At 40.6% G+C, this 16,008-nt stretch overlaps 1 protein-coding gene across 5 annotated transcripts in view; it reads right to left on the bottom strand.

Moving 5' to 3' along the window:
- Window positions 1-16,008, bottom strand: part of LOC136855612 (cell growth regulator with RING finger domain protein 1-like) — a 91,321-nt gene that overhangs the window by 16,069 nt on the left and 59,244 nt on the right. For 3 of the 5 annotated variants that reach the window (XM_067132712.1, XM_067132716.1, XM_067132714.1), the window contains 2 exons: window positions 6,861-6,968; window positions 2,899-3,030 (listed from right to left, as the gene is read on the bottom strand). In XM_067132712.1, coding sequence (XP_066988813.1) covers window positions 2,899-3,030; window positions 6,861-6,968 — 240 coding nt within the window. Of the gene's footprint in view, window positions 1-264; window positions 449-2,898; window positions 3,031-6,860; window positions 6,969-16,008 lie in introns of all 5 variants that reach the window. The other 2 variants (XM_067132715.1, XM_067132717.1) reach the window with 2 other exon arrangements.

Genomic DNA, 16,008 nt, shown 5'->3' with positions numbered 1-16,008 from the left:
ACTCTATGTATACCTGAGCCCAGGTAAATAAATCGGTTAATACCCAGTTCAACCTTTTTGTCCTCACAATATCCATACTGCATATTTCTACACTTTCCATAACCTTTGATTACCTGTCTATTCCAAAGCTCCAAGTAAAGGTTTATGTAGTGTCTAGGCTATATTAGTTGGTACATAAATAAAATCAATGATTATTGGAATTATCGTACTAAAAATATATAAAATCAGTATCTGTAAGATTTTAAAATGTTTGGCAAAGCTCACCATTATGAAAAAGTACTTTTGTATTCACCTAGAATAAATACAAATGTCACAACAATTTTCTGAGCACCTGCGACGTCACTACCGGTGAAGTAATAGCTGCTGGAAGTAGATCCGCATGAATGTACAGTAAACCCCCCGTATTGGTGGTCTCACGATTCACAGACTCAGTTATTCGTGGATTTCTCTGTGGAACGTATATACACATTATTCGAGGAAAATTCGCCAATTCGTGGTATTTTTCACTAAGAAATATTCACTAATTACTGTATTTTCAAATCATTTTCATGACTAAATGCACTTTTTGTGATAAAACTATTAAAATACTCAAGTATAAGCATTCTTAGATTTTTTGTGTTTGAACTATCAAAATAGGCAGTTCTAAGTGTTTTTAGAGGGGGTTTTAAATACAGTATCTGCGGATTTTAGCTATTTGCGGGGGGGATGGTTACGCATCCCCAGCGAATACAGGGAGTTTACTGTATTCCTTTGACGTTGAAAAGAACCCCGGTATTAAGGATAACTGGAGAACTGTTGATATCATAAAACCATTACGATTACAAGATACTATGAAGGAAATACTGGCCTTTAGTATGCAACAAGGCTCTTAAGTCAAGCACAACTGGGAACTACAATCACATTTATGTTTTGTAAACAAGAAGTTAGGTTAACCTGATTTACCCTTTTGGTAACTACAAATTATCTATCAATATTAAAAGGGCCATTGCATAATAAATATCAATAGCAAAATTGTCTAATATTATTGCCTTAATGCTAATTTTCATTTTGTTACTCTATAAAAACAGCACGGCAATTACAGCGTAGCCTAGCAATCTACTTCTACCGTCTCGCCTTGCAAGAGGACTACTGGCTCCCCATGTAAACAAATATAAACCTGCCCGCTAAAATTTTTAAAAATCTTGAGGAACTAAAACTTTTCACTGGGTCTTAAAACTAAGTACTGTACTTAGCTTGACTGCTGTTAATAGGAGTGAAACATGAGTGGTCAAACACAATTTCTGGAGCACAACCTAGGGCTAGTGAACTCTTGGACAGACCAGAGTATAATAAAGATGGCCAAATTATGCTTTTGTCACATCTGTACGAGTGAGACGTAGAGCTGAGATAGTCATTGTAGGACAAGAGATAGAGCCCTCCTGTCCTGTGTCTTTTATATTTTGTCAATGTGCCAACAAGCACTCTTTCTGGCCAAGACCAACTATGAGAGAATTCTTTGTAATTGGCTAGTCTGTCTTATGGAGCCTTGGGGCACCATGAGAGTGTAACTCCTTTGAGGACAAACAGAAGTTACAAAGAACAGGTTTTTCATATGTCAAAACCTGTTTTTTGTCTGTCACATAAGTTTCACTTTGAGTAATTAATAAAATTTGTACTAAATCCCTCTGACACTGACTTATCATGTCATTCTCATGAGAATAGTTGCAAGAGACTTTCCACACTGCCTTTTACCATTACCCTTCAATATTCACCATTACTCTTTGAAAATATGTACAGCTGAACCTCTTAAAACCAGCATTCTGTGGTCCAGGAACTCCCGTGGTTTGGCTTGATTTTGAATCAGCCACCATTAAGTTTGTTGAGTGGCCACATGGGTGGTGCCACATATTGTTTACAACTTCCTGACAGCAAAAATTATGCCATACTGTATCTCTTTTGTTTTATGGAAATAATTGTTAGTAATGAAAATGTGTGAAGTCAGGTATGTTTTCGATATTAACTCTAAATGAATAAATATATTTTTTAAAGATTCCACTTGAGAAGGCTCTACCAAGCCAAAACTTTTAATCAAAATGATGAGACATTTGGCACTGCACGAATTCCTTACTCTTAAGGTGCTTGAAAGACTTATAGATGACAAGGTTTTGATAATTTCTTTTATATAGCTGTATATTTACTAATTCAATATACCACCCTTGAGATCAGATGATGCTAGAGGTAAGAAGCGCAAGCACAAATCTTGATTTGTGTTAGAAAATGTTCCTATCCTTCTCCTCCCTTTAATGAATGTTTAGTGTTCATTTTCCTCATGAATGTTTAGTGTTCATTTTCCTCAACAGATGGCAGTGTGCTTTGTTTACTTGTTGACAGCAAGTGTGAAATGCACCAAGTGATCACTGAAATTCATTCTTTATTTTTGTCATTTCATTACCCTCTACAATCAAAATAAATGACAAAGAAACTAATTGCGATAATTATGAAGATAGTAAATTTAGGAAATGTAAATCACTGATAATATTCTGCAGATTCTGAGAAAAGTTAAGTGCAGTTGACTTACAGTTAAGCTAAAGCTAACTCAAGAATGTAGGCTAAATATGTTAAATAAAGTACACTATTTTAAAGAAATGATACAGTAAGAAGTAATAAAATGATACAAGTGAAAATATGAGTAATAAAACTATAAAAATTGGTGTCAGAACTTTGCCGAGTAGCAGGCTACGTCGGCAACTAGGCTATTTTGTAAGTGGAATTAGCTTGCAAGACTGTTTATATAGGGGCTTAAGCTTTTGGGGGTGTATTCTATATTCTGGGATTTTCTGTGGTCCGTCAGTGGCCTGGTCCCAAGGTTCCCGGATTTAAGAGGCTGGACTGTAAAACCATAATTTAACCAGTACTCACCTGACATACAACACAAGCCTCTTCAATAGGGATGTCATCATTATCTATATTATAATTTCCTTTATCATCATCAGTTGCATCGCCAGTAGGTTCCCAGTTGCTACTGGAGTTGTTGCCTTGTGTGTAGAGGGCCTGGAACATAGACATCTGTGTTAAACTTTCTTCTGACCATGAAAAAACATTATGACATGTTTCTTCTTAGATAACAACCAAGCACTAAGCCATTATTATAGATAGCCTAGACAATGATTATTTTTATATTAAACAGACTCGAGTATTTTACTACCAAATTACCACAATTCTAAGGGAGTGCAGTGGTTGGGAAAAAAGTGTGTTATGTAAAGTACATTATTCACTGACATTTGCTAAGCCTTGAGTCAAGTGAACTTAACCTGGATAAAAAATTTTGCATACCATCTCAGGAGCACGACATATGCCCTACAATAAAACACTTCACTCCACATTACTCTAACATTATGCAATACTGATGACTCAAGTTGCATGCAGTCTTCTTTCATATCAGAATTTATTCTCCCTTTTAGCTTCTGAAAGACAATCTAAGGCCCTCAGCCATTTTTTTATTTTACCTTGGCCTTTACGTGAACACAATGTGATTCACATTAGTACATAATTCAAATGTTTCCTTCTATGGTAAAATTACAGTACACACAGTCCCCAGTTATCGGCAGGGTTCCACTCCGATGGCGTGACGATAAACGAAAATCGCCGATAACCGAAAATCAGCAATTTTCGGCGCTTATTGGCGCCAATAACGGGGTATCAGCGCCAATAACCAGCTCTGTTAGGTATGTATCTGCGCTGATATGTGGAAATCGGTGCATATTGGTGCTGAAAATCACCGATATTTGTTGCTAGACAAGCACTGGATCGCTGATAGCCGGGGACTGCCTGTACTATACATAATTTATTAAGTGTTTCCAAAGATAGTGAAGTTACAGAACATACTTTCTCAGCATACCATAGTTAAGTATAAAGCTGATAGCTCCATAATAATTTGTATTAGGCCTAGCAGTACCAAAGCTCCCAGCCTCAAATGTGCAGAGTATTATCAAAAACTGCATTATGTGACAGATAACTATATGAAAGTCACAACTGATGCATTTACTAATGTGAATCTGTATTTAAAAATAACTAAAAACTGTCATCAACTATTTTTATTGACTTATGAATTATGAAGAATTTAGCTATTAAATCCAAGCACTCAGGTACCTTCTGCCATTCACCACTTGCAACAATGAAAAGATGTAGTTGGAGTGGTTGGACAGCAAGATGAAGAAAGGATGTAAGAAGAAAAGTTAAAAAGTGAATGTCCGTTTTACATCTTCAACAATTTCTTGTATGGGTATTTGATGAAATACTACAGATATGTATTTAAAATTTTTTGGGATAAAATGATTACGATAAATGCAGTACTATATACTGTCCAAGAAAAGAAACTCACACACAATAAATATTACATTTTGCTAAATTAATAAATATTACATAACCTCATCAACTGAAAACTTCATAAGAAGCACAGCTATTAAACAGAATATGTTCTACAGGCAGTCTCCACTTACCGGTGGCATCAGTTAATGGCGGGATTTTTGGCACCAGTAAGAGGTTTATCTGTGTCGGTAAGCAGTTTATCGGCATTGGTGAGCAGTTTATCTGCATTGGTAAACAGTTTATCGGCACCGATAACTGATTGTCAGCACCGTTAAGTGGTTTATCAATACTATTATCAGCGATTTTCGGTTAGCAGTGCTTGGCCGGGAAAAGAACCCCCACCGTTTACCAGGGACTGCCTGTACCTACACAACTTTTTCAAAACCGAAATCTTTTTTACTTGTGCCCCTGGTCTCACAGTTTTAGTTTCCTGGACAATTACTTTCGATTACCTTTCTTGTAGAGTTATACTACTGATGATGGTTGCTTGGTGTCATTTTTAGTTTCATGGACAATTATTTCAATTGCTTTTCCTGTAAAGTTTGACACCAAGCAAAATGGAACTGAATCTCTAAGTAATACTCTGACTCTCATTTACTCTGGTATCTAATACTTCATAAAGCTTTCAACTGTTAAGTTACAAGATTCAAGTCTAGAGACATTGTTTAACTTTGAAGTAATAAATTAGTTTGACCTCTAGCAACATTATAATTTCCCAATATTGATTACTATATTAATATCATTATTACTATTATTCTGTAGATGAAACCTCTTCATATGGAACAAGCCCACAGGGGCCATTGACTTGAAATATGGTATCCAATTAGGAAGGAGTAAGAGGGAGTACTGTACAGGGAAATACAGAAAGAAGAGATCCCACTTATTAAAAAAGAAAAAATGACAATTTTAAATCTATTTGTATTTTTCATAACTAACAAACCTGCAGTCTTAACATAGGGGAAAATTCCGTAGCACCTGCTGGGGTCCAGTTAAAAATATTACAAGAATTTTGGTGGCCACAGGAGTCAGCCATCATGGGAGTAGGAGGCGCTAGTAGAGTGACCTGCCTTAGCCCTGCTACAGAGTAGCATACTAGTTTCCTTCCAGCCCAGGTAAAAGGATGAGGCATGGCTTGAGGTGGGCTATATACGTTAAGACCGCAGGTTTGTTAGTTATGAAAATTACAGACTGATTTAAAATTTGTCATTTGTTCATATACATAACAAACCTTTGGTCTTAACATAAGGGGAGACTTACCCTTGGAGGGAGGATCAAGAAAGCCTCAGAACCGAATGGAGGTTCGAGTCACCTGGGCTCACTTTCTGGCCAAAGATAGGACATAGGAAGAAGTCATATGCCTCTGATCTGCTAAGCACTAGGTTACTGAACAGCCACACATCTGGGCTAAGAAACGATGTAAATACATATCTACACTGTGTCTTGGAGAATGGCAAAGAACCTGTGACTGTCAGAGACAACAAAACCTGTAACTGTCAAAGACAACAATACTTATGTTAGCCACCAACCTTGTTTGTTGCCAGTTCCTCTCTCCCCTTGTAAGAGAGTGGAAAGGGACCTGCTTCTATAAAGAATTTGTATTGTGTAGGAACAATCAAATATAACAATACAGAATGGATGTTCCACTCACCTGTATCTAACCAATTCCAGTACATGATGGACCAATTCTCTCCACTGCCCACCAGTAGAGGAGAAAAAGAGAGAAAGGAAGAAGACCAGTCACCTCAATCACTCTCACTTTCATAACCAACATCTCAGGCTAGTTAGTTACAAACTGTCCCGCAAGGGGCACTGGATGAGCTACACAACTTGTTGAGCAGCCACCACTGGACCCAAGAAAAATGTATCCAAGGACCTGTGGGCAACATCCCGCAGATAGAAGGATGTGAAGGTGTTTGGCAAAGCCATGTACCTGCCCTCAAAATCCTGTGAACCAACAGGCTTGAACTTTTGAAGTTCCAATTGCACGACTTCCTCTAGGAGGCTGTTCCATAGTCCAATGGTGTGAGGAATAAAGGACCTCTGAAACTGAGAAGTTCGACAGCGAGGCACATTTACTGCATAATGATGCTACTGTTCAGCAAATTTGGTTGCTCTTGGCAGGTAGAGAGGATCAGGGAACAATTGTGAATGTCAAAGATCTCTGTCGAAATACAACTCATGAAAAAGTGACAAACAAGAGACTAGCCAAACATCACTGAGAGAAACGCTCAGTGGTCTCTGTGTGGGATCAAAACTTCTATGTGAAAATTAGTTTTTACCAATGACCTGGAATTTATCATTCTTTGCAAACTTGTCATGATAATTTTTAGAAAAGATTTTTTTTTTATTACTGGAAAGCAATGACAATTTTTGGGAAGTCTGAAGTAGATATGTTTGTTGGAATATGCTTGTCAAAATACTTAGAGCAAAACTGCGAAAACATATTTGGCACAACTGGTTACTGATTTAAAATGAAGATCAATAATATGTACAAAAAAATATTACGCATTTACCTGTAACCGAGTTAGCTGGCCAGAATACTGCTTCAGGTACTGATGTAGAATACAAGTAGGAACCTGACATTCTGAATCTTTAATATGGATGATGGTAATCAATGCACCCTGCAAGAGAGGAATTCAACATGGTGAAAGGATGTTCAATCAAAACTAAATAGTTTAGTCAGTGTACTGAACTAGGGAAATATGAATACATAAAGCAACATTATTTGTGCCTTTTTGCTATTTACCTCTATTTACCTAAGTTTTTTGTCACTTTGTCATATAGTTTTACCGAGTCTGTTGTACCCTTATCGTGCATGAGTGTGCATGTGTTGGAAGGAAGTAATTGAATGCACTCTTTTTCAACAAAAGAACATCTACAAATACACCTGGACTGCTCCAGATGAGTCATACAAACTAAACTGATCACATATACATTAATCAAGAGAGAAAAAGAACACTGAAGAATGTCAGGAGCTATAAAGGAGCATATATCAACAGTGATCACCAACTGGTCATTGCCACACTAAGGTTGAAAATTAAAACAGCCAACAAAAAAGTCAAGAATATCGATGTTTAAACGCGATAAAGTAACTGAAGATAAGCATTAGCGAGGCTTTTGCAAATGAAAAAAAAATTGCAGTCCTAGAAACCTATATGAGTAGGAGCAGAAAGATAATAAAGACTGGTTTGACACTGAAAATGTATTCAATCTGCTAAAAGTTAAAGTTAAGTATATCTTAGTTTAACCAGACCACTGAGCTGATTAACAGCTCTCCTAGGGCTGGCCCGAAGGATTAGATTTACTTTTACGTGGCTAAGAACCAATTGGTTACCTAGCAACGGGACCTACAGCTTATTGTGGAATCTGAACCACATTATAGCGAGAAATGAATTTCTATCGCCAGAAACAAATTCCTCTTGTTCTTCACTGGCCAGTCAGAGATTCGAACTCGCGACCAACAGAGTGGTAGCTGAGAATGGAACCTGCTCACCCAGCGAGGAACTCAATCTGCTAGAAAGTGAGACTTGGGATACAATAATGGACTGAAAAAAGCAAAAGGCACATACACTAATTTCAGGAAGAGATGAAGGACACTAAGTAGAAAATGCTAAGTACAGTACTCAAGTTTAGATAGTGGAGTTAAAAGGTCAAGGAGAGGTAAAGGTCTAAACTTGGGCAAACAGGCTCATGATGTTGACAAAGCCATGTATTCAAGGAGTGGCACTGTGTTAGGGTAGTTCACAGAATTATTACAAAAACACATATGGGTGAAAAGAAATGAAAATATCTGTCGAATGAGGGATGGGTTAATAATATCAGAAGATGAAAAACAACATTGGTCACATCAATTTCATGAGATCATGAATATGGGATAGGAGGGGGATAATTGCACTGATACATGGATTTGAAGAATTATGAATGTTACGAATTAATTCACTGTTTCTAAGTTGAAGCTGATAGTAAAGAAACTTAGATGGAGAACACTAGGTTATTATGGAATCAGAAAATACCAGGTTATGATGAAATAACTGTAAAGAATTTCAGTTGACAATGAAACAATGCCTCGTATACTAAAATGACAAATTTTTAAAGAAATTTGTATTTTTCCTAATTATACAAACCTGAGTTCTTTACACAAGGAATATGTTCCAGCACAGCTGGAAATGGCCATTTAACTTTTAAACAAGGTGGTTAAGCAGTTAACTACCGTCCAACTGGTGGGAGTCCTGCCTGCCCAGACGGTAAACATTCATTTTGCCTTTCAGCCAGGTATCAGAACAAGGGGGGCATTTAACTGTAAAGACTTCAGGTTTGTAGTTAAGAAAACAGTTATTTTCATAATAAAATAAATTCTTGAACATACCATACTGGTAGTTATATATATAGCTGAAGTCCCTGACGCGATCGGCAGAATTTTCAAAACTCGCGCAATCGCCGACGGGTAGTCAGGTGGTTCCACCTGTGCGCCTACCCAGGTAACTGGAAACCATCTACATATTCTCAGATCTTCCATGCCCCTAGTCTCTAGAGAGGGGAGAGGGAGGGATGACAGGCATAATCACAGGCATGTTCAAAAATTTGTTTTACAGAAAATAACATTTTTAAACACTAACTGACCTGAGAGTTATATATAGCTGATTGACACCTTTGGTGGAGGGTCAGAGACAGCCAACATCGTTGAATTGAATACTCAAATTTTATAAACCAACTAAGTTGTTCCTACCTGTTAAGGAAGCTGACTTCATTGTTTTCCCTGCCTCATTATGTTAACTGTATTCCAAGAGATCCAGCTATCCACCCAGGGGCTGCACCCTAGGGGCTGTCAACCGTGTATAACTCTATGTGACTAGATCCTTTAATACTTATTCCGGGCGCCACAAGGAACAACCACCACCTGACTAAGAGAACTGGAAGTAAATGATATTTAAAAACTGTTCGTCAATGATTGGTGAAGACTGCAGTTAGACTGCAAACAACCAAAACAACATCTAGTTCCAAGGAAGAAAAAGGGTATTGGGTTATGGGATTTAGTAGTAGTCTGACTACTGAATTTGCAGCCAAAGGACCCAGCGTGTATCAGCGTCTTCATAAACAGTCTGTACCTGTTTAAGGTAATGTGAGGCAAAAACAGACTTGCTCCTCCAGAAGGTCGTATCCAAGATACTCTGGAGGGACCTATTTTGTTTAAAAGCCGCAGAGGTAAGTTGCCACCGCTTCTCTGACCTCCGTGTGTTTTAACTTTTAGAATTTTGTGGTCCGCTTCACACATCCCGAATGAGCATCTTTTATTAATTATTCGATAAAAAGACAGGAGCATTCTAGACATTTGTAAAGAGGGTTTGACAGAGCACCAAAGCCCTTCTGAACTTCCGTAAGTCTTTTTGTCCTTTCTAGATAATATTTTGTTTCTCTTACTGGACACAGAGTTCTTTCTATTTCACATGTGAGATCCACAGGTTAGGGAATCTCAATGCTTAGCCAAGGTTGAGATGGATGTTCATTTTTTGCCAGAAAATCTAGTCGGCGAGCAAACTGCTTTGCCTTTGTCTAAAACCTATAGCTTTTAGTTAAAGGCACGAATCTCACTTACTTGTTTTGCAGTAGCTAAACTGGTCGAAAAAGGGTTTCTTCATAGTGAGATCTTTATGATGCCTCAAAGGTTCAACTATCACCGTGAGGAACCTCAGGACCAATGCCTGTGTCTCCAAGTCGGTGATTCTTGTACCTCTCCTTAGATGGTATCGTATAGATCTGAGAAGGTCTTGGAGGTCCTTATTGTTAGAAAGGTCTAAGTTTCTGTGTCTAAAGACCGATGCAACATACTCTCTATACCCTTAATGGTTGAAGTTGAAAATCTAAGGTTATTCTTGAGATGAAGAAGCGAGTTCATATCTGATCAATAGAGGTACTGGTAGAGGATACAGAGTTGTTTCTACACCATCCTTTCTAAAAATTTCCCACTGGGATTGGTATACCTTAATGGTGGAAGACCTCCTTGCTCTTATGACGCGCTTACAGTTCTCTTCGGTGCTTCTCTGCGCTCTTTGCGTTTCTGACAGTCTGAAGGCAATAGTGTGTAGTGCTTGGAGGTTTTGGTGATACCTTTCCAAGTGGGGTTGTTTGAGTAGATCTACTCTTAGCGGAAGTTCTCTCGGAGTGTGTACTATCCATTCCAGTACCTCTGTGAACCAATCTCTTGTTGGCCAGTAAGGAGCGACTAGAGTCATTCTGGTGCCCTCGTGCGACACGAACTTCTGTAATACTTTGTGGATAATTTTGAAAGGTGGGAATGCGTAAACGTCCAAGTTTGACCAGTCAAAGGTCTATGCACGGTCGCCCCCAAATCAGCCACATGCTCTTGCAGACGTCCTGATGTAGCATCCATTCTGTGGACAGACTTGATTCTTTCCCTGTTCAGCATGTCTGCTCTTACATTTCTCTTCGTCTCGAATAAAACGGTTAGTAGTATCACATTCTTTCTCCTTTCCAGAGAAGCTTTCTTGTTGTCTTGTATAGAGATTTGGAGTGAGTGCCCCTTGTTTGCTGGATGTAGGCTGTAGCGCTGTTGTGTTGTCGGAGTTGGGACCTGGTGAATCACTTGTTTTTTACCACTGTTCGTATTCTTGAGAGCTAGAAGGATCGCTGTTAGTTCCTTCTGATTTATTATGCCAAGCATTCTTGCCGTTTCTGTCCAAGAGCCCGAGACTTCGTTGATTCCCTGACGCTCTCATCCTGAGTCCGGCAAGGCCGAGAACAACACTTAGGTCTGGGTTCTCTGTTTTAGGAAAGGCCCTCCTCGTAGCTTGATGGGGGTCGCTCCACCATTTTGCATAATGCCTCACAGATTCGGAGATGGGGATACACTGCCTCCACTTCCCTGTCTGTTCCGACTGAGATGGAATCAACGATGAAGATTCAGTCTCCCAAGGAGACAAAACTGCTCTAGAGAGGCATCCCAGAGACTCATCTATCTCTCACCGAGCATGTTCGTTTCCTTACAGCTCTGAACTTTTTCTAAGGCTTGTTCTCGCTCTTTGACAACGACGCGAAAAGTCTAAAGTCTGACTTGAATCCCTCATCCCAAGGTATAGAATCTCTGGGATGGACCCATTAGATTTTTCCTGTTTATATAGGCCCAGTTCTCTGATAACCGATTGTCATCTGACATCCTTCAGGCAGCGTGGTGTGGAAGGGGACTCTGGAGAAGCCAGGTCGCTTCAGGTATAAGGAGATTCTGATTTCCTCGTAGCAACATTCCTGCTAAGCATTGTTCATCAATCTCATGAAAACTTCTGAGCAGCAGTGCTTAGGTTTCCAAACAAAGAGTCGAAATTGGAACACTTCTTCCTCGTGAACGAATCTCAGATATTTCTTGGAGCTCGGGTGGATAGGGATATGGAAATAAGCATCCTGCAGATCCAATGATACCATCCAGTCGTTCTGTCTGACTGCTGCTAGGACAGATTTCGTAGTTTCCATTGTAAATTTTGTCTTTTGAATAAAAACGTTGAGAGCACTCACGTCCAACACTGGTCTCCATCCCCCGAAGTTCTTGGCAACCAGGAATAAGTTGATTGTAAAATCCTGAATTCACCAGCCTTGAACTCTTTCTATGGCTTTTTCGCAACAGAAGAGATATTTGTTGCCGCAGAGCCTCCGCTGCTTTCTTTCTTGTATTTTAACAGTTGTTCATCGGTCTTGGATGCCAGAGGGGTTTCTGAGGAAAGGGATCTTGTACCCTCAACTGGATGGACCACGGATCTGATCCTCTCTCTCCCACACTTGCCAGAAGCGTTCAGTCTGGCTCCTACCGCTGTCTGAAGGCTGAGTACCCCATCAGACTCCCAGTCTTCCTTGTCTGTAGCCTCTTTTCGCTGATCTTCCTCCCCAGCAGATCTTGAGCTCCTCTTACCGGAGGATTTGAAACCAAAGGTCGAGAGACAGGAGCTTCCCCATTCTTTCTGCATGTACTTAAGCCTGCTACACACTTTCAGTTGTTCTTTCAGACCAGTCCCATATACTTTTTGTGATATGCCGTTGTGGACTTTTACCAGCCTTGAGGAACAGGTGAGCAGAAACAGAGCATAAAGGAGTCTCTGATTTTTTGAGCAGTAGTTATTTCCAGTAAGAAGACAAAGATGCAGCCTCTTTCTAAGATCCTGCAGAGAAAAGTCGCCAGTTTGTTGGCACCATCTCGAGAGCTTTATCCATGGTGCAAGCCATTGGTACCAGGTCCTCCGTGTCTGCACTTGCATACCACCTTTCTACCCAAGGCCCCAGGTCCAGTCAAGGAAATTAAAAACCTCAAAGGCCCTAAAATTCCTTTGGAGAAGATGGTCCATTTCAGAAGCGGACTAAACGACCTTGACCATCATAATAAAGGTAAGGGAAGCGCCTACTCAAGTTCGAGAAATCCCCCGGGAAGCAAAGAGGAACTCAGGCCAAGAGATTCTCCCGTTTCATACCACACGCTAGATCTAGAAGCAACTTGGCTGGGGAAAGTGAGAACACCGTCTGGCCTAAATCTTGCAGGCTCATCCACTCTTCCATCAATTTTAAATTGCTTGGATGAGCGAACATAACCATTTTCATAAAGAAGTTCGTTGAAGACGCTTAAAGTAAATTCGGCGGAGGAGAACGAGAGAGGCTGGAATGAAAAGTTATCAGAAAGTTCCGTGAAAACTTTATTAATCTCTTTAAATCCGGAGTGGATTGTGTTATTCGCTTCTCGTCCGAGCATGTCATCCAATCGGATTAAATTAGTGAGTGAGGCAGATCATCTTCCACGCCATCCCACTGCTGTCCTGTTATCGGTCGGTAAAAAGTCCCCTTGTATATTGGTTCAGTTTCATGTATGTCATCTTGAACAGCTTATTGCCCTGTTAGAGCATAATAACATACAGTTTCGGACGCCCGGTGTCTTGTATATTCTCAAAAGATTAACTTCCAGGTACTGTAGTCTCATGACGCTTGACGCCCTGGCATCCAAATTTTAAGACGCTACGCCCTGGAGCCCAATCTCTTGACGCCAGCATCTTGAGTCCACCTTTCTAAAAGACATCATTAGCCTTGGTATTCAGTCTCATGACGCTTGGACGTCCTGGCCCAACCTTGACGCCACGCCCTGTAGACCAATTCCAGACGCCTGGAGTCTTGGAGTCTCTCCTCTAAGAAATCAACTTGGCGCCTAGTTTCATGACGCTTGGAGTCCTGCTGAATCCCTGACGCCTGGCGCCCTGGTGCCTGTCTTCTGAAGATCAACGCTTTAAGGCCCAGCCAAATGAGATGCTTACGCTGTTGTCAGAACTTTAAACTGGCGTCCAGTTTTCTGGTTACTGTCTCACTAAAACCTTGAGTGTCACTTTCTAAGAACTGTCACCAGTGATACTTGTCAAAAAAGTTTCCTCAGTTGACGGCTGCTTATTAGTAACTTTTGGAGCAGGACCACCTTTTCATGTTTATGTACCAACGATTCTTTAAGTCACTTGAGAACTACTCAGGCGACACTTCCGTCCTGGGTATTCGATGGCATACAGCAATCGGAGGAAGAACCGTATCCTTCTTTCCTGCAGGCCAAGACTTGAACTACGACCAGAGTTTCTGCTGCTGCATGTCTTTAATCAGTTGTAATTGTGAGTTTCCTGCTGCTGGGGACAGACCGGGAAGAGACAATCTTTATCTATCAACTTTCTTCAACATCCTGTAAGGATTGTGGAGAGTGCTCTGGGACGTAATACCAATCCGAGGGAAGGGAGGCATGTACAGAGGTAGTAATGTGTCCAATTTCTGCTGCCAGTTTACGCCTATTCTTGGCGGTGAGCTGCCTTCTGAGTTGAAGGAAAACGCCTGACTGCTCTCCAGTGGCTACACCCTGGAGTTTGACTTGTCTCTCATGACGCCAACAGCGGGAAGTTTTCTTCAGAGGTCTCATCTTCGATTTAAGAAGCCAGCCCCGTCTTGGGACTGCGTTGTCCGAAGATGAAGAACACGAATTAACCTTGCCTTTTCTATGGCAAGGGTGAGTGTCCTGGGAAGCGTCAACAGGTACGCTCGAGGGGACGACCGCTCGGTAACTAAAGCCTCTCGCCTCCCTTCGTCTTTCGACATTCCTTCTCACAGGGGTTGGGTGAGCTTAAGAGGTACAGGACTAGAGCGCAACAGGACCGAGCGTGTCAGCACTTCCAAGTACTGCACTTGCACTGACCCACTTTAGATCTCTCATCGACCATAATTTTTCCCCTGTCTTCTGCAAGTGGGATTTCACCGCTTTCCTAGGGTTTGAATGGGCCGCCATCATATCTCCGAAGAGTTATTTCATTACCTGTATCAGAAGGAAGAAATTACCGCTAGTGCGAATGCACTAATTGGATTGTTAGAATGGGGGCAAGAAAACACTCCAACCCTTGACTGTCCTTGAAGAGTGAGAGAACTTTGGGCTCTTCTGAGCCGCAATCTCTTTCAAGCTTTTCACATACCGTTTGTAATCTAACCATTCTTCAGACAGACCCAAACATTCTCACATCTATCGGGCCCAATTCACAACTCGCACTTCACATTTTACACATATTTGATGGGGATCCAAAGAGGCTTTAGGAAGTCTAGTCTTACATCCCCTCACACACATTCTTACACTCGATGAAGAGTCAGACATGTTGAAAAATCAAAGAGAGATCCAAAACACAAGCAGAGGTTCAAACCAATCAGTATCTAAAAGGTCTAAGAATAATCCAAAAGCAAATCCAAAAGTGAGCGAAGGAAGCCAAGCCAAAGTACACTTCAATTGAAATAACTGAAAACACAGGCTGCGAATGAAATTCCAACGATGTCACTGCTAATGGGCGTGCAGGGAAGATCTGAGGAATAAGTAGAATGGGTTCCAGTTACCTGGGTGAGGGCACACAGGTGGACTCACCTGGATCATCTAATCATGATTGCTGCGAAGTTTTTTGAAATTCTGCTGTCACTGTCAGGGACTTGCCATATATATAACTACCAGGTCAGTTACATAGATGTCTGAAACACAATTACTTTAAAATTTGCCATTTTTACACAATATACAAACCATTGGTCTTTATATAAGGAAGACTTACTTCCTTGGAGGGAGGAATCTGGGTTAGTCTCTGAACTGACTGGTATTTGCCACACCTGGGTCTTCTTCCTGGTCAGGTAGATCAAGGAAGAGTACAGTGCCTCTGACATGTTGGATGGAGTATGGAAACTGTGCTCAATTGTCAGACTTCTGGGCCTTTTCGAATGAATGGGTGTGAAAGCAATATCATTTGAAAAGGGGCTAGGTTGAATCTAAGTGTCGGAGACAATAAACCAATGTATAAGCAACGGGTTTGATTTATTGTCAGACCCTCTCTCTACTTGCTAGAGAGAGGGAAGAACTTGCTTCTATACATCCATATTACACATAATAGAATGGATACTCAATTGTAAAACTCACCTGCATCAAAGCCAGTTCCAGCATGTGACGGCTTGCCAACCTAACCTCTGCCAACAGGGAGAGGAAAGTCAAGTAAAAAGAAAGGGAGGGAGGCCAGTCACTCACACACACACTCTCTTTCACAACTGAACACTTTAGACGAGATGCTACCTGTCCTCTTAGAGGAGCCGTGTAAGCTACACAACTTGTTGAGCAGCCACCACAGGACC

Source organism: Macrobrachium rosenbergii, chromosome 32 (assembly GCF_040412425.1).
Source record: "Macrobrachium rosenbergii isolate ZJJX-2024 chromosome 32, ASM4041242v1, whole genome shotgun sequence".
Lineage (NCBI taxonomy): Eukaryota > Metazoa > Arthropoda > Malacostraca > Decapoda > Palaemonidae > Macrobrachium > Macrobrachium rosenbergii.
Note: the sequence above shows the minus strand (reverse complement) of the source record. Positions and strands in the feature narration are given on the sequence as shown.